This window comes from Heptranchias perlo, chromosome 35 (genome assembly GCF_035084215.1).
Source record: "Heptranchias perlo isolate sHepPer1 chromosome 35, sHepPer1.hap1, whole genome shotgun sequence".
NCBI classification, from domain to species: domain Eukaryota; kingdom Metazoa; phylum Chordata; class Chondrichthyes; order Hexanchiformes; family Hexanchidae; genus Heptranchias; species Heptranchias perlo.
In genome coordinates, this window is record NC_090359.1 from 28,756,661 (window position 1) to 28,774,168 (window position 17,508).

The 17,508-nt window shown below is 57.0% G+C and overlaps 1 protein-coding gene across 2 annotated transcripts in view; it reads right to left on the reverse strand.

The window, feature by feature from the left end:
* Positions 1–15,237, reverse strand: part of srrt (serrate RNA effector molecule homolog (Arabidopsis)) — a 61,396-nt gene extending 46,159 nt beyond the window's left edge. The window contains exons 1-5 of one of the 2 annotated variants that reach the window (XM_067972295.1): positions 15,079–15,237; positions 13,913–14,050; positions 12,234–12,359; positions 11,241–11,387; positions 2,281–2,469 (exon numbers count right to left, since the gene is read on the reverse strand). In XM_067972295.1, coding sequence (XP_067828396.1) covers positions 2,281–2,469; positions 11,241–11,387; positions 12,234–12,359; positions 13,913–14,031 — 581 coding nt within the window. In that variant the 5' untranslated portion in view covers positions 14,032–14,050; positions 15,079–15,237. Of the gene's footprint in view, positions 1–2,280; positions 2,470–11,240; positions 11,388–12,233; positions 12,360–13,906; positions 14,051–15,078 lie in introns of both variants that reach the window. The other variant, XM_067972294.1, reaches the window with a different exon arrangement.
* Positions 15,238–17,508: the final 2,271 nt, after the last annotated feature.

Below are 17,508 nucleotides of genomic sequence, written 5' to 3' on the forward strand. Positions count from 1 at the left end.
GTGCTAGTTTTGATGCGCTGGAGTTCAGTACTTCAATGAAATACCCCAGAGTAGAGAATGTTTTAAGGGCAAATAAAACATTACGAAAATTAAATATAGATAAATGCGTACTTAAGTTCCCACCCTTAGGTGACCCAAAGAAAATGAAGCTCGTTATTTTTAGCGATGCTTCACATGCTAATCTTCCTGATGGGTATTCTAGTGCAGCTGGTTTCATAGAGTTTCTTATGGGTGAGAATGGGAAATATTCTCTTTCAACTTGGGAAGCTAAGAAAATAAAAAGGGTTGTTCAAAGTACTCTGGCTACTGAGACACTGGCTCTTGTCGATGCACTGGATATGGGATTCTATTTGGCAAATATTTTGAGTGACATTCCGTACAATGGGAGTACTGAAGATAGTATACCCATTGAATGTTATGTAGACAATCGTTCACTGTGGGATAATGTTCACACTACGAAAAATGCGAGTGAGAAAAGATTACTGATTGAGCTCGCTGGCTCGAAACAAATGCTGGAGAGAAAGGAAATCTCTAAAATTAAATGGGTGGATTCAAGCTATCAACTGTCAAGATTGTTTTACTAAAAGAATGACATGTGGTCCTGGAGAAGGGTGGCCTCACAATATAATGCCTTGAATAGTATAAGTTGTACAAAGTATGGAAGTTTTTGATTTTTAAAATTGTGTTTGTATTGTGTATAAAGTTTAATTTTTATTTAGAGAAGGGAATCTGTTAATTGTATCCATATGATTTATCAATTAGTGTTAATTGTATTCAGGTGTTGCATATCAATTGGGGACTCCCTTGTATCCATATATATGAGAGCTTATCTAGGGTGTGGAGTGGGTAATATGGATCTGTGAGTAAAGGCTTGGAAGCAACTGAAGATCAGGCTCCAGTATGCTATCCTTCACCACCTGGCTATCCAATTTGTATCACATGGCGGGGAACAGCGTTACCTAGTCTGGAAAGAACCCACGGCTACAAACACAGAGCTCCAACTTTACAGGGCAGTGAGGCTAGATTTTCAAAACCAGTGATAAAGCTGCACTGACCCAAGGGTTAAGGACATTGTGAGTATTCGACCTTAAGCTCAAATGCTTGATATTTTAACAAGAGTTACAAAAGCACTCCAGGAATTCAGCACTTTGATGCACAATCCTTCGAGAATGTCCCCATTCTGCCTACCAATAGCACAGGTTCTTCAGAACGCGGATATTTTGGCGGCACTTCAAGACCTGGAGTGGGCTTTGTAAATCCATCCAGTCAGTTAAACTGATTATATACGAGGCACAGTCCCAGTAATGGAGTCTTATAAACGAAGAGAAATGATTATACAGGAGGGATCATTGAAATCCATGGTTGTATCATAGCCACCAGTTTCTACCAATAGTAAACAAATTAAATGACAAATGTAAGGAGTCTTACAACACCAGGTTATAGTCCAACAGCTTTATTTAAATCACAAGCTTTCGGAGGCTTTCTCCTTCGCCAGGTGACTAACCCGACGAAGGAGAAAGCCTCCGAAAGCTTGTGATTTTAAATAAAGTTGTTGGACTATAACCTGGTGTTGTAAGACTCCTTACATTTGTCCACCCCAGTCCATCACCGGCATCTCCACATCAAATTAAATGACAACAGTCAAAGGTTTGAAATCATGAACAGAATGTGAATTGTACAGCGTAATCCTGTTATAGGGAAGACTATTGGCCAAGAGAAAGTGTCACAACATTGGGACACAGATTAAACTGGGAAAGCAGAGAGTTAAATGTGGAAAATTCATCTCCAGCCGCAGCTTCTTCATAATGGTCAGTATCAGGTGAAGATCTGGATATCACAACAAGGCACTTAGAATAAAACAAAGGGAGGGAACCCCCCGGTGCAAGTTCCAGCAGTGACCTCGCTGGGATGCAGCGGACATGGGTTCACACGCACAGTGCAATCACATGCTGACCGCAGCCAAGGCATTCTCCCACACAGAGAATAATGGGAAAGCAGGCCAGGTGAGCAGAGACCATTCTCACACCCCTCCCTGCAGCTGCTCACTGCATGGCACCAGCACAGACCCAACCCTGGGTTCAGAGAACACAGCACAGCTCCGGGACACCAAGGGATTCAAACAAAAAGAGGAGGATAAGAAATGTTATCACTCAGCAATAAGGCACGACTGAACTAAAGCAGCTACAATTGTCTACACTCTTTCGGTTGGCGAGTCCAGTACAACTTGTTAACGGTTGGTTAATACAGGCAAGATTGAGCTTTTTAAACGTGTGCCCTCACCATTCCTCGTCCTTGTGCGCCAGGAAGAAGTCCTGCATCTGCTGCCGGCGGAACTCGATCTTGTACTCGTTGTAACGTTTCACCGATTCCGTCTCATCCACAGAGTCATCCAAGGACAGGAGGAATTCCTTGAAGGTCTTCATCACCGGTGGTGGTGGTCCCACCTCCAGGTCGTGCAGGTTGCCCAGTCTGGGTGGGTGGGTGGGTGGGGGGGGGAGAGGGGGTGTAACAAGAACACAAACAGCGTTGGTACAGCATGGCCACAAGCTTTGAAGGAGAACTCCAAAACCTGCCAGTTCAACGCAGCAAATTCATCATCGTGGCCCAGCATTTGATCCAGAGCAGAACATTTTTCGATAGCGTGGCGGGGGTGGGGGACACAAGAACTTACTTTGTCACACCCCTCCCTAGCAAGTGATGGCAGCTTATGAGAATACTTCAAAATGAAGGCCCACCTGTCTCCATGCATCCGCACTGTGTTGAAATCAGGACTACTTGCACCACCTCCTAATCTAACTCACCTTTCACCTCAGGACCTCTGAATTACGGAAATCCTTACAGACACAGAGCGAGAGACACGGGCAGAGGGACCGAGCGAGAGACACGGGCAGAGGGGACCGAGCGAGAGACACGGGCAGAGGGAACCGAGCGAGAGACACGGGCAGAGGGACCGAGCGAGAGACACGGGCAGAGGGACCGAGCGAGAGACACGGGCAGAGGGACCGAGCGAGAGACACGGGCAGAGGGACCGAGCGAGAGACACGGGCAGAGGGACCGAGCGAGAGACACGGGCAGAGGGACCGAGCGAGAGACACGGGCAGAGGGGACCGAGCGAGAGACACGGGCAGAGGGACCGAGCGAGAGACACGGGCAGAGGGACCGAGCGAGAGACACGGGCAGAGGGACCGAGCGAGAGACACGGGCAGAGGGACCGAGCGAGAGACACGGGCAGAGGGGACCGAGCGAGAGACACGGGCAGAGGGACCGAGCGAGAGACACGGGCAGAGGGACCGAGCGAGAGACACGGGCAGAGGGACCGAGCGAGAGACACGGGCAGAGGGACCGAGCGAGAGACACGGGCAGAGGGACCGAGCGAGAGACACGGGCAGAGGGACCGAGCGAGAGACACGGGCAGAGGGACCGAGCGAGAGACACGGGCAGAGGGACCGAGCGAGAGACACGGGCAGAGGGACCGAGCGAGAGACACGGGCAGAGGGACCGAGCGAGAGACACGGGCAGAGGGACCGAGCGAGAGACACGGGCAGAGGGACCGAGCGAGAGACACGGGCAGAGGGACCGAGCGAGAGACACGGGCAGAGGGACCGAGCGAGAGACACGGGCAGAGGGACCGAGCGAGAGACACGGGCAGAGGGACCGAGCGAGAGACACGGGCAGAGGGACCGAGCGAGAGACACGGGCAGAGGGACCGAGCGAGAGACACGGGCAGAGGGACCGAGCGAGAGACACGGGCAGAGGGGACCGAGCGAGAGACACGGGCAGAGGGACCGAGCGAGAGACACGGGCAGAGGGGACCGAGCGAGAGACACGGGCAGAGGGACCGAGCGAGACACACGGGCAGAGGGACCGAGCGAGACACACGGGCAGAGGGACCGAGCGAGACACACGGGCAGAGGGACCGAGCGAGACACACGGGCAGAGGGACCGAGCGAGACACACGGGCAGAGGGACCGAGCGAGACACACGGGCAGAGGGACCGAGCGAGACACACGGGCAGAGGGACCGAGCGAGACACACGGGCAGAGGGACCGAGCGAGACACACGGGCAGAGGGACCGAGCGAGAGACACGGGCAGAGGGACCGAGCGAGAGACACGGGCAGAGGGACCGAGCGAGAGACACGGGCAGAGGGACCGAGCGAGAGACACGGGCAGAGGGACCGAGCGAGAGACACGGGCAGAGGGGACCGAGCGAGAGACACGGGCAGAGGGACCGAGCGAGAGACACGGGCAGAGGGACCGAGCGAGACACACGGGCAGAGGGACCGAGCGAGACACACGGGCAGAGGGACCGAGCGAGACACACGGGCAGAGGGACCGAGCGAGACACACGGGCAGAGGGACCGAGCGAGACACACGGGCAGAGGGACCGAGCGAGACACACGGGCAGAGGGACCGAGCGAGACACACGGGCAGAGGGACCGAGCGAGACACACGGGCAGAGGGACCGAGCGAGACACACGGGCAGAGGGACCGAGCGAGACACACGGGCAGAGGGACCGAGCGAGACACACGGGCAGAGGGACCGAGCGAGACACACGGGCAGAGGGACCGAGCGAGACACACGGGCAGAGGGACCGAGCGAGACACACGGGCAGAGGGACCGAGCGAGACACACGGGCAGAGGGACCGAGCGAGACACACGGGCAGAGGGACCGAGCGAGACACACGGGCAGAGGGACCGAGCGAGACACACGGGCAGAGGGACCGAGCGAGACACACGGGCAGAGGGACCGAGCGAGACACACGGGCAGAGGGACCGAGCGAGACACACGGGCAGAGGGACCGAGCGAGACACACGGGCAGAGGGACCGAGCGAGACACACGGGCAGAGGGACCGAGCGAGACACACGGGCAGAGGGACCGAGCGAGACACACGGGCAGAGGGACCGAGCGAGACACACGGGCAGAGGGACCGAGCGAGACACACGGGCAGAGGGACCGAGCGAGACACACGGGCAGAGGGACCGAGCGAGACACACGGGCAGAGGGACCGAGCGAGACACACGGGCAGAGGGACCGAGCGAGACACACGGGCAGAGGGACCGAGCGAGACACACGGGCAGAGGGACCGAGCGAGAGACACGGGCAGAGGGACCGAGCGAGAGACACGGGCAGAGGGACCGAGCGAGAGACACGGGCAGAGGGACCGAGCGAGAGACACGGGCAGAGGGACCGAGCGAGAGACACGGGCAGAGGGACCGAGCGAGAGACACGGGCAGAGGGACCGAGCGAGACACACGGGCAGAGGGACCGAGCGAGACACACGGGCAGAGGGACCGAGCGAGACACACGGGCAGAGGGACCGAGCGAGACACACGGGCAGAGGGACCGAGCGAGACACACGGGCAGAGGGACCGAGCGAGACACACGGGCAGAGGGACCGAGCGAGAGCACACGGGCAGAGGGACCGAGCGAGACACACGGGCAGAGGGACCGAGCGAGACACACGGGCAGAGGGACCGAGCGAGACACACGGGCAGAGGGACCGAGCGAGAGACACGGGCAGAGGGACCGAGCGAGAGACACGGGCAGAGGGACCGAGCGAGAGACACGGGCAGAGGGACCGAGCGAGAGACACGGGCAGAGGGACCGAGCGAGAGACACGGGCAGAGGGACCGAGCGAGAGACACGGGCAGAGGGACCGAGCGAGAGACACGGGCAGAGGGACCGAGCGAGAGACACGGGCAGAGGGACCGAGCGAGAGACACGGGCAGAGGGACCGAGCGAGAGACACGGGCAGAGGGACCGAGCGAGAGACACGGGCAGAGGGACCGAGCGAGAGACACGGGCAGAGGGACCGAGCGAGAGACACGGGCAGAGGGACCGAGCGAGAGACACGGGCAGAGGGACCGAGCGAGAGACACGGGCAGAGGGACCGAGCGAGAGACACGGGCAGAGGGACCGAGCGAGAGACACGGGCAGAGGGACCGAGCGAGAGACACGGGCAGAGGGACCGAGCGAGAGACACGGGCAGAGGGACCGAGCGAGAGACACGGGCAGAGGGAACCGAGCGAGAGACACGGGCAGAGGGACCGAGCGAGAGACACGGGCAGAGGGACCGAGCGAGAGACACGGGCAGAGGGACCGAGCGAGAGACACGGGCAGAGGGACCGAGCGAGAGACACGGGCAGAGGGACCGAGCGAGAGACACGGGCAGAGGGACCGAGCGAGAGACACGGGCAGAGGGACCGAGCGAGAGACACGGGCAGAGGGACCGAGCGAGAGACACGGGCAGAGGGACCGAGCGAGAGACACGGGCAGAGGGACCGAGCGAGAGACACGGGCAGAGGGACCGAGCGAGAGACACGGGCAGAGGGACCGAGCGAGAGACACGGGCAGAGGGACCGAGCGAGAGACACGGGCAGAGGGACCGAGCGAGAGACACGGGCAGAGGGACCGAGCGAGAGACACGGGCAGAGGGACCGAGCGAGAGACACGGGCAGAGGGACCGAGCGAGAGACACGGGCAGAGGGGACCGAGCGAGAGACACGGGCAGAGGGACCGAGCGAGAGACACGGGCAGAGGGACCGAGCGAGAGACACGGGCAGAGGGACCGAGCGAGAGACACGGGCAGAGGGACCGAGCGAGAGACACGGGCAGAGGGACCGAGCGAGAGACACGGGCAGAGGGACCGAGCGAGAGACACGGGCAGAGGGACCGAGCGAGAGACACGGGCAGAGGGACCGAGCGAGAGACACGGGCAGAGGGACCGAGCGAGAGACACGGGCAGAGGGACCGAGCGAGAGACACGGGCAGAGGGACCGAGCGAGAGACACGGGCAGAGGGACCGAGCGAGAGACACGGGCAGAGGGACCGAGCGAGAGACACGGGCAGAGGGACCGAGCGAGAGACACGGGCAGAGGGAACCGAGCGAGAGACACGGGCAGAGGGACCGAGCGAGAGACACGGGCAGAGGGACCGAGCGAGAGACACGGGCAGAGGGACCGAGCGAGAGACACGGGCAGAGGGACCGAGCGAGAGACACGGGCAGAGGGACCGAGCGAGACACACGGGCAGAGGGACCGAGCGAGACACACGGGCAGAGGGACCGAGCGAGACACACGGGCAGAGGGACCGAGCGAGACACACGGGCAGAGGGACCGAGCGAGAGCACACGGGCAGAGGGACCGAGCGAGAGACACGGGCAGAGGGACCGAGCGAGAGACACGGGCAGAGGGACCGAGCGAGAGACACGGGCAGAGGGACCGAGCGAGAGACACGGGCAGAGGGACCGAGCGAGAGACACGGGCAGAGGGACCGAGCGAGAGACACGGGCAGAGGGACCGAGCGAGAGACACGGGCAGAGGGACCGAGCGAGAGACACGGGCAGAGGGACCGAGCGAGAGACACGGGCAGAGGGACCGAGCGAGAGACACGGGCAGAGGGACCGAGCGAGACACACGGGCAGAGGGACCGAGCGAGACACACGGGCAGAGGGACCGAGCGAGACACACGGGCAGAGGGACCGAGCGAGAGCACACGGGCAGAGGGACCGAGCGAGAGACACGGGCAGAGGGACCGAGCGAGAGACACGGGCAGAGGGACCGAGCGAGAGACACGGGCAGAGGGACCGAGCGAGAGACAGGGCAGAGGGACCGAGCGAGAGACACGGGCAGAGGGACCGAGCGAGAGACACGGGCAGAGGGACCGAGCGAGAGACACGGGCAGAGGGACCGAGCGAGAGACACGGGCAGAGGGACCGAGCGAGAGACACGGGCAGAGGGACCGAGCGAGAGACACGGGCAGAGGGACCGAGCGAGAGACACGGGCAGAGGGACCGAGCGAGAGACACGGGCAGAGGGACCGAGCGAGAGACACGGGCAGAGGGACCGAGCGAGAGACACGGGCAGAGGGACCGAGCGAGAGACACGGGCAGAGGGACCGAGCGAGAGACACGGGCAGAGGGACCGAGCGAGAGACACGGGCAGAGGGACCGAGCGAGAGACACGGGCAGAGGGACCGAGCGAGAGACACGGGCAGAGGGACCGAGCGAGAGACACGGGCAGAGGGACCGAGCGAGAGACACGGGCAGAGGGACCGAGCGAGAGACACGGGCAGAGGGACCGAGCGAGAGACACGGGCAGAGGGACCGAGCGAGAGACACGGGCAGAGGGACCGAGCGAGAGACACGGGCAGAGGGACCGAGCGAGAGACACGGGCAGAGGGACCGAGCGAGAGACACGGGCAGAGGGACCGAGCGAGAGACACGGGCAGAGGGACCGAGCGAGACACACGGGCAGAGGGACCGAGCGAGACACACGGGCAGAGGGACCGAGCGAGACACACGGGCAGAGGGACCGAGCGAGACACACGGGCAGAGGGACCGAGCGAGACACACGGGCAGAGGGACCGAGCGAGACACACGGGCAGAGGGACCGAGCGAGACACACGGGCAGAGGGACCGAGCGAGACACACGGGCAGAGGGACCGAGCGAGACACACGGGCAGAGGGACCGAGCGAGACACACGGGCAGAGGGACCGAGCGAGACACACGGGCAGAGGGACCGAGCGAGACACACGGGCAGAGGGACCGAGCGAGACACACGGGCAGAGGGACCGAGCGAGAGACACGGGCAGAGGGACCGAGCGAGAGACACGGGCAGAGGGACCGAGCGAGAGACACGGGCAGAGAGCGAGAGAGAGACACGGACAGAGAGCGAGAGAGAGACACAGACAGAGAGCGAGAGAGAGACACAGACAGAGAGCGAGAGAGAGACACAGACACAGAGCGAGAGAGAGACACAGACACAGAGCGAGAGAGAGACACAGACAGAGAGCGAGAGAGAGACACAGACAGAGAGCGAGAGAGAGACACAGACACAGAGAGAGAGACACAGACAGAGAGCGAGAGAGAGACACAGACACAGAGAGAGAGACACAGACAGAGAGCGAGAGAGAGACACAGACAGAGAGCGAGAGAGAGACACAGACACAGAGCGAGAGAGAGACACAGACAGAGAGCGAGACACAGACAGAGAGCGAGAGAGAGACACAGACAGAGAGCGAGAGAGAGACACAGACAGAGAGCGAGAGAGAGACACAGACAGAGAGCGAGAGAGAGACACAGACAGAGAGCGAGAGAGAGACACAGACAGAGAGCGAGAGAGAGACACAGACACAGAGAGAGACACACAGACAGAGAGCGAGAGAGAGACACAGACACAGAGAGAGAGACACAGACAGAGAGCGAGAGAGAGACACAGACAGAGAGCGAGAGAGAGACACAGACACGGAGAGAGAGACACAGACAGAGAGCGAGAGAGAGACACAGACAGAGAGCGAGAGAGAGACACAGACAGAGAGCGAGAGAGAGACACAGACAGAGAGCGAGAGAGAGACACAGACAGAGAGTGAGAGAGAGACACAGATAGAGAGCGAGAGACACAGACAGAGAGCGAGAGAGAGACACAGACAGAGAGCGAGAGAGAGACACAGACAGAGAGCGAGAGAGAGACACAGACAGAGAGCGAGAGAGAGACACAGACAGAGAGCGAGAGAGAGACACAGACAGAGAGCGAGAGAGAGACACAGACAGAGAGCGAGAGAGAGACACAGACAGAGAGCGAGAGAGAGACACAGACAGAGAGCGAGAGAGAGACACAGACAGAGAGCGAGAGAGAGACACAGACAGAGAGCGAGAGAGAGACACAGACAGAGAGCGAGAGAGAGACACAGACAGAGAGCGAGAGAGAGACACAGACAGAGAGCGAGAGAGAGACACAGACAGAGAGCGAGAGAGAGACACAGACAGAGAGCGAGAGAGAGACACAGACAGAGAGCGAGAGAGAGACACAGACAGAGAGCGAGAGAGAGACACAGACAGAGAGCGAGAGAGAGACACAGACAGAGAGCGAGAGAGAGACACAGACACAGAGCGAGAGAGAGACACAGACAGAGAGCGAGAGAGAGACACAGACAGAGAGCGAGAGAGAGACACAGACACAGAGAGAGAGACACAGACAGAGAGCGAGAGAGAGACACAGACACAGAGAGAGAGACACAGACAGAGAGCGAGAGAGAGACACAGACAGAGAGCGAGAGAGAGACACAGACAGAGAGCGAGAGAGAGACACAGACAGAGAGCGAGAGAGACACAGACACAGAGAGAGAGACACAGACACAGAGAGAGAGACACAGACACAGAGAGCGAGAGAGAGACACAGACAGAGAGCGAGAGAGAGACACAGACAGAGAGCGAGAGAGAGACACAGACAGAGAGCGAGAGAGAGACACAGACAGAGAGCGAGAGAGAGACACAGACAGAGAGTGAGAGAGACACAGACAGAGAGCGAGAGAGAGACACAGACAGAGAGCGAGAGAGAGACACAGACAGAGAGCGAGAGAGAGACACAGACAGAGAGCGAGAGAGAGACACAGACAGAGAGCGAGAGACTGAGAAGTTGGGAGTCACTTCAGAAACTCATTCCACCACACCACCTAGTGGCCAGAGGCTGCAATTACGGTCCTGTCATCTCATCGAATGGTGGAACGATGGAGCACAGGAGGCCATTTGGCCCATCGGGCCTGTGATACCTATCTAATTAATCCCACGCCCCTGCTCTTTCTACGTGGACCTGCAAAATTTTCCCCTTCAAGTATTTTTCCAGTATTTGAAAGTTATTATTGAATCTGCTTCCACCACCCTTTCAGGCAGCACATTCCAGATCATAACAACTCACTGCATAATTTTATTTTCAAGTTATCTCTGGTTTTTTTTGCCAATTACCTTAAATCTGTGTCCTCTGGTTACCGACCCTTCTCCCACTGGAAACAGTTTCTCCTTATTTACTCTATCAAAACCCCTCATGACTTTGAACAACTCTTAAAAGTCCCCTTAACCTTCTTTGTTCTAATACGAACGACCCCATTTTCTCCAGTCTCTCCACATAACTCAGTCCCTCATCCCTGGGACCATTCTGGTAAATCTCCTCTGCTCCCTGTCCAAGGCCTTGACATCCTTCCTAAAGTGCGGTGCCCAGAATTGGACACAATACTCCAGCTGAGGCCTAACCAGTGATTTTTAAAGGTTTAGCATAACTTCCTTGCTTTTGTACTCTATGCCTCCATTAATAAAGCCCAGGATCCCGTATGCTTTTTTTTTTTAAAAACAGCCTTCTCGATGAACAGAAAATAAAAATGAATACTTGCAGTGTTGTCACCGACTAACATTTAGCATTATGTTGTAATTAGGATGGACAGAGCAAGGAGAAGCTGCCTCACCTGGCCTGAATTGGTATCCCGTGGTGCTGCTGCATCATGTGAATATCAGGGTGGCCCCAGGGTTGTGGAGGGCCGTAACTCGGACCTCCCCCGCCACCATATGGCATCTCATAGCCAGTGTGATAGGGATCTGCTCCGTGGTCATCCCTAAGAGAAAGAATACATCAGCAAGCCTTTCACAGGGAAAGATTTACATCAGGCTTATTAATCAACAGACGAGTAAGACAATGAATACATAAAATAAAATTCAAAATTCTCGAGGAGCTGGGTCCGTGAAGCAGGCAGCCTGAAACCCGACGAGTTCACAGCTCTCCAGGGACCTCCTGCAGGCCCCCCCCCCCTCAAGGGCCTGCTGATCCCAGTTTGATGACCTCTGCTCTAAACTGGAGGTCGTAGTCTCAGGTTAAGGGGTCGGCCATTTAGGACTGAGATAAGGAAAAATTTCTTCACTCAGAGCGTTGTGTAACTTTGGAATTCTCTACCCCAGTGGGCTGTGGATGCTGAGTCATTAAATATATTCAAAACTGAGATCGATAGATTTTTGGACACTAAGAGAATCAAGGGGTATGGGGATAGGGTGGGAAAGTGGAGCAGGCTCGAGGGTCCATCTGGCCTACTCCTCCTATTTCTTATATTCTTGTGTCCTTGAACAATTTAGGAACCTACCTGCTAAAAACAGGATACGAAGGTGACTTGCCTGCTTTAAAACAGGACAGAGTAAGGAGCCTAATGTTAACCGTATCCCAGGACACAAGTGAAGCTGGTTTCAGATTTCTGTACATTTCTTTCTTTCTGTACACGACCACACTCAGGCCAACGGTGTAAAGGCCGAGCCCTTTTTAAGTTTTGCTTTGTGGCGCAATGTGTAAGGAGGGGCGGGCTGCAAGCAGGCGCGAGGGGCGGGCTACAAGCAGGCGCGAGGGGTGCCAGCTATATCAAAGGGCAGCTTATGAGCAGCAGTACACAATCCTACCGCACAGCTCCAACACTCACCATTCCCGCCGCACTCTCTTCTGTGGAGGGCTGAGGTCGTGTCGAGGCGGAGAGAACCGCTCTCTTCTCCCTCGGTCATAGTCTCTGTACTCTCGACTCCGCCGCTCTCTCCCTCTGTCCCACTCTCTGACAGGAAAGGAAAGCAAAGGGCTTTCAGCTATTTCAGTCTCACAATTAGTGAGCGAGGTCAGCCTTTTCTTGGCCAGCCACAGCACAGATCAGAGCCACGGAGAGGCTTCCTCACACTCGACTGCAGTGCCGTCACTTAGCTCCGCTCGTATTACTGCAGGGGGCGGGATCGGACCATGCGAGAGGGGGGGCCCAGGGCGGGTCGAGACCAGGAGAGATTTTAACTCCCGGGCCTCACTTTAATATTCAGGCCCCGACTCCCACCAGGACTGGGCAGATATCACGGCCTGTCCGGCAGGCGGGTATTCCAGTGGCTGGAGGCTCCGGACTCTGGACGGGGGCGGGGGTAGAAGCCCGGGGCAAGAGAAGCCCAAGGTTTCCGAGAGCCCATTGGACCGTCCTTCTACTCTTGGCCCACGAGGAAACTAAAAAAACGTTCTTTTTAAAACTTTCTTTGCTGGGTCTCGTGACCCTCGATCCAGTTTCCAGCAGGTTTGGCCTCCTGGGATATCCGTCACTGCACCCCTCACCTCCCCACCACAGGCCTCCTGTTAAAATAACAGAGCGGGCCCTGATGGCGTAACTGGAGAACGGTCTGGATATTGAAAGAGGATGCTGCCAGCTTGGGGAGGGTGTCCTTGCCACCTGTAATATTACCCCCCGACCCGGTCACTGCATCAGGGCCATTATATCAGAAAATTAAAATCACACTTCAATACAATACAATGTGTGAAATTCGTAATTCACCAGCACTAAAACCTGGAACCACCACAGAACCAGAGCTTTACAGTCATCGGCCCATTTATCCATGCTAGCTTTTTGTTAAAGCAATCTAAAACTTATCCACAGACACCGACTCTCACTGGGGTGCGGGTCCCACACACACCGACTCTCACTGGGGTGCGGGTCCCACACACACCGACTCTCACTGGGGTGCGGGTCCCACACACACCGACTCTCACTGGGGTACGGGTCCCACACACACCGACTCTCACTGGGGTGCGGGTCCCACACACACCGACTCTCACTGGGGTGCGGGTCCCACACACACCGACTCTCACTGGGGTGCGGGTCCCACACACACCGACTCTCACTGGGGTACGGGTCCCACACACACCGACTCTCACTGGGGTGCGGGTCCCACACACACCGACTCTCACTGGGGTGCGGGTCCCACACACACCGACTCTCACTGGGGTGCGGGTCCCACACACACCGACTCTCACTGGGGTGCGGGTCCCACACACACCGACTCTCACTGGGGTGCGGGTCCCACACACACCGACTCTCACTGGGGTGCGGGTCCCACACACACCGACTCTCTGCTCTTTGTGCGCAAATTGGCTGCCCCATTTCCTACATTACAACAGTGACTACCCTTTAAAAGAACTTTATTGGCTGTCAAGCGCTTTGGGACGTCCTGAGGTTGTGAAAGGTGCTATATAAATGCAAGTTGTTTCTTTCTTTTGGTGTAACTGTTCACACCCGTCAGGTGCTGCAGTTGTGTGAATCAGAGCGACATTGACTGTAGAGGAAGATCCCACCCCAACCTGTCGTTCCAGTCGTCCCGTCGCCTGTCATCCCGCTCTCGGGATCGGTCGTAGTCGCTCCTTTCTCGGCGGAATTTATCCCTGCGGCGCCGATCGTACTCGTCATCGCTGTCTCCCATGGTTCTGGCACTTTATGTTCTATATAAGAAAACAAACGGGAGTAAAGATCAAGTGTTAGAAGGTGGGGGATAATCGGAGCAGGGTGGACTGCAGTAAAAGCAGAGGAGCCGGGAGATGCAAACGCAGTGGTGGGAGGCTGGAATTACAGCGTGACGTTTACATAGGCAGTTCCAGGGCACGCTGCAGCTCCAGCACTGGCGGGAGGCTGGAATTACAGCGTGACGTTTACATAGGCAGTTCCAGGGCACACTGCAGCACCAGCACTGACGGGAGACTATATTTACAGCGTGACGTTTACATAGACAGTTCCAGGGCACGCTGCAGCACCAGCGGGAGGCTGGAATTACACCATGACGTTTACATAGGCAGTTCTAGGGCACGCTGCAGCGCCAGCACTGGTGGGAGGCTATATTTACAGCGTGACGTTTACATAGGCAGTTCTAGGGCACGCTGCAGCGCCAGCACTGGCGGGAGGCTATATTTACAGCGTGACGTTTACATAGGCAGTTCCAGGGCATGCTGCAGCGCCGGCACTGGCGGGGGGCTATAATTACAGCGTGACGTTTACATAGGCAGTTCCAGGGCACGCTGCAGCGCCAGCACTGGCGGGAGGCTATAATTACAGCGTGACGTTTACATAGGCAGTTCCCATTATAAATGTGGACATAGAAATTTATAATGGGAGGGTGGAATCCCATTAAAGGGAAGTAATCTTGCCTCCACAATAACTGGCTGCAATTAAACCTAAAGGACAATTCTGGAGGGGGGTGGGAGGGGGGAGCTTTAATTCCCACCCTCACCCCGCTATGGGTTCGAATGACTTTAACCCCTCAGGCGCTTTATCTCCTATAATAAGGGGGTTTTGATCGAGACTTGTTGGACTTAACACAGAATTTTACAGCACAGAAACAGGCCATGCGGCCCAGCAGCCCCCGCCCGCCCTCAGGCCCCGAGCCTCGGACTCTGCCTCTCCCCCGGGCCCCGCCACGCCACGGTCGCCTTCCCGCCTCCGGACAATAGCGCTTAAAAAAAAAATTCAATCGAACCGCTCAAATTGCAGCCGCACTCGGTGGATATGAGCGAGAAAGCCCGGGGCCTGAGGTAACCCGAGCCCCTGCTGCCGCCGATCCGCCTGTAAACCGCTCTCGAACCGCCGCTCTCGCCACTTTAGCCCGCTCCCGAGCCTGGGCCTAAATGACGACAAGTGAACGGAACCAGCAAGAGGAGACCTTCCTCCTTCCTCCTCCTCCTCCCCCCCGCACTCTCGGAGGACTCGCGAGGTCCTCCCGCTCTCTCGGAGGACTCGTGAGGTCCTCCCGCTGCAGCGCTCCCTGCAGCCCGTGGCCGGTGTCGACCCGTACAGTTGCTTTTCCTGGTTTTAAGATCTCACTTTCTGTGTTCCAGCTGCCACTCTACTCGTTTTTAAAAATACAAAATATTTTCAGATTAAAAAAAACTGTGAAAGCCGTAAAATCTGAACTGAAAACGCAAAATGCTGCCTCTGAAAGAGAGGAGAGGGGTTAATGTTTGGGAGGGTAACTGTCCATCTATCTATAATCTATTAAAAATCTGACACCTTTTTTGTGTCAACTTTCTCCATTATAAATTCCTTATTTTTCTATTTATAACTAAATAAGCTCTTCCAAAGAGGCACAATGGGCCCCATAGCCTCCTTCTGTACTGTATGGTGCATTTAAGGGGAAGCCAGATAGGCACGAAGGAGAAAGGAACAGAAGGATATGCCGATAGGGTTAGATGAAGAGGGGTTGGAGGAGGCTCGTGTGGAGCATAAACACCAGCATGAGCCAGTTAGGCCGAATGGCCTGTTTCTCAGCTGTGGATTCGATGTAATTTCATGATAATGGAAACTCCCTATGTAAACGTGTCACATTGTAATTGCGTCCTCCCACCAGCGCTGGCATTGCAGCCCCTCAGTTTTGCACGTCCCAGCTCCAGGCCGTACTGCCGAGAAACTCTTACGCACCAACCAACTTCTTTGCTTCCCAAAGTGCCGTCAGTGGGTTTTACAGGAGGGGCTCTAAAACAGGAGGGAGGTGGAGAGGCAGAGGGGGTGGGCTGGGCTGGGGGAGAAAAAGAAAGGGGGGTGGGGGGGGAGAAAAAGAAAGGGGGGGGGGGGAGAAAAAGAAAGGGGGGGGGGGAGAAAAAGAAAGGGGGGGGGGAGAAAAAGAAAGGGGGGGGGGGGGAGAAAAAGAAAGGGGGGGGGGAGAAAAAGAAAGGGGGGGGGGAGAAAAAGAAAGGGGGGGGGGAGAAAAAGAAAGGGGGGGGGGGAGAAAAAGAAAGGGGGGGGGGGGAGAAAAAGAAAGGGGGGGGGAGAAAAAGAAGGGGGGGGGGAGAAAAAGAAGGGGGAGGGGAGAGAAAAAGAAGGGGGGGGGAGAAAAAGAAAGGGGGGGGGGAGGAGAAAAAGAAAGGGGGGGGGGGGAGGAGAAAAAGAAAGGGGGGGGGAGGAGAAAAAGAAAGGGGGAGGGGGAGAAAAAGAAAGGGGGGGAGAAAAAGAAAGGGGGGGAGAAACAGAAAGGGGGGGGGAGAAACAGAAAGGGGGGGGGGAGAAACAGAAAGGGGGGGAGAAAAAGAAAGGGGGGGAGAAAAAGAAAGGGGGGGAGAAAAAGAAAGGGGGGGGAGAAAAAGAAAGGGGGGGGAGAAAAAGAAAGGGGGGGGGGAGAAAAAGAAAGGGGGGGGAAGAAAGAGCAAAAAGGGGGGGGGGAAGAAAGAGCAAAAAGGGGGGGGGGGGAAGAAAGAGCAAAAAGGGGGGGGGGGGAAGAAAGAGCAAAAAGGGGGGGGGGAAGAAAGAGCAAAAAGGGGGGGGGGAAGAAAGAGCAAAAAGGGGGGGGGGAAGAAAGAGCAAAAAGGGGGGGGGGAAGAAAGAGCAAAAAGGGGGGGGGGGAAGAAAGAGCAAAAAGGGGGGGGGAAGAAAGAGCAAAAAGGGGGGGGGAAGAAAGAGCAAAAAGGGGGGGGGGAAGAAAGAGCAAAAAGGGGGGGGGGAAGAAAGAGCAAAAAGGGGGGGGGGAAGAAAGAGCAAAAAGGGGGGGGGGAAGAAAGAGCAAAAAGGGGGGGGGGAAGAAAGAGCAAAAAGGGGGGGGGAAGAAAGAGCAAAAAGTGGGGGGGAAGAAAGAGCAAAAGGGGGGGGGGAAGAAAGAGCAAAAGGGGGGGGGGAAGAAAGAGCAAAGGGGGGGGGGAAGAAAGAGCAAAAGGGGGGGGGGGAAGAAAGAGCAAAAGGGGGGGGGGAAGAAAGAGCAAAAGGGGGGGGGGGAAGAAAGAGCAAAAGGGGGGGGGGGAAGAAAGAGCAAAAGGGGGGGGGGAAGAAAGAGCAAAAGGGGGGGGGGAAGAAAGAGCAAAAGGGGGGGGGAAGAAAGAGCAAAAGGGGGGGGGGGGAAGAAAGAGCAAAAGGGGGGGGGAAGAAAGAGCAAAAGGGGGGGGGAAGAAAGAGCAAAAGGGGGGGGGAAGAAAGAGCAAAAGGG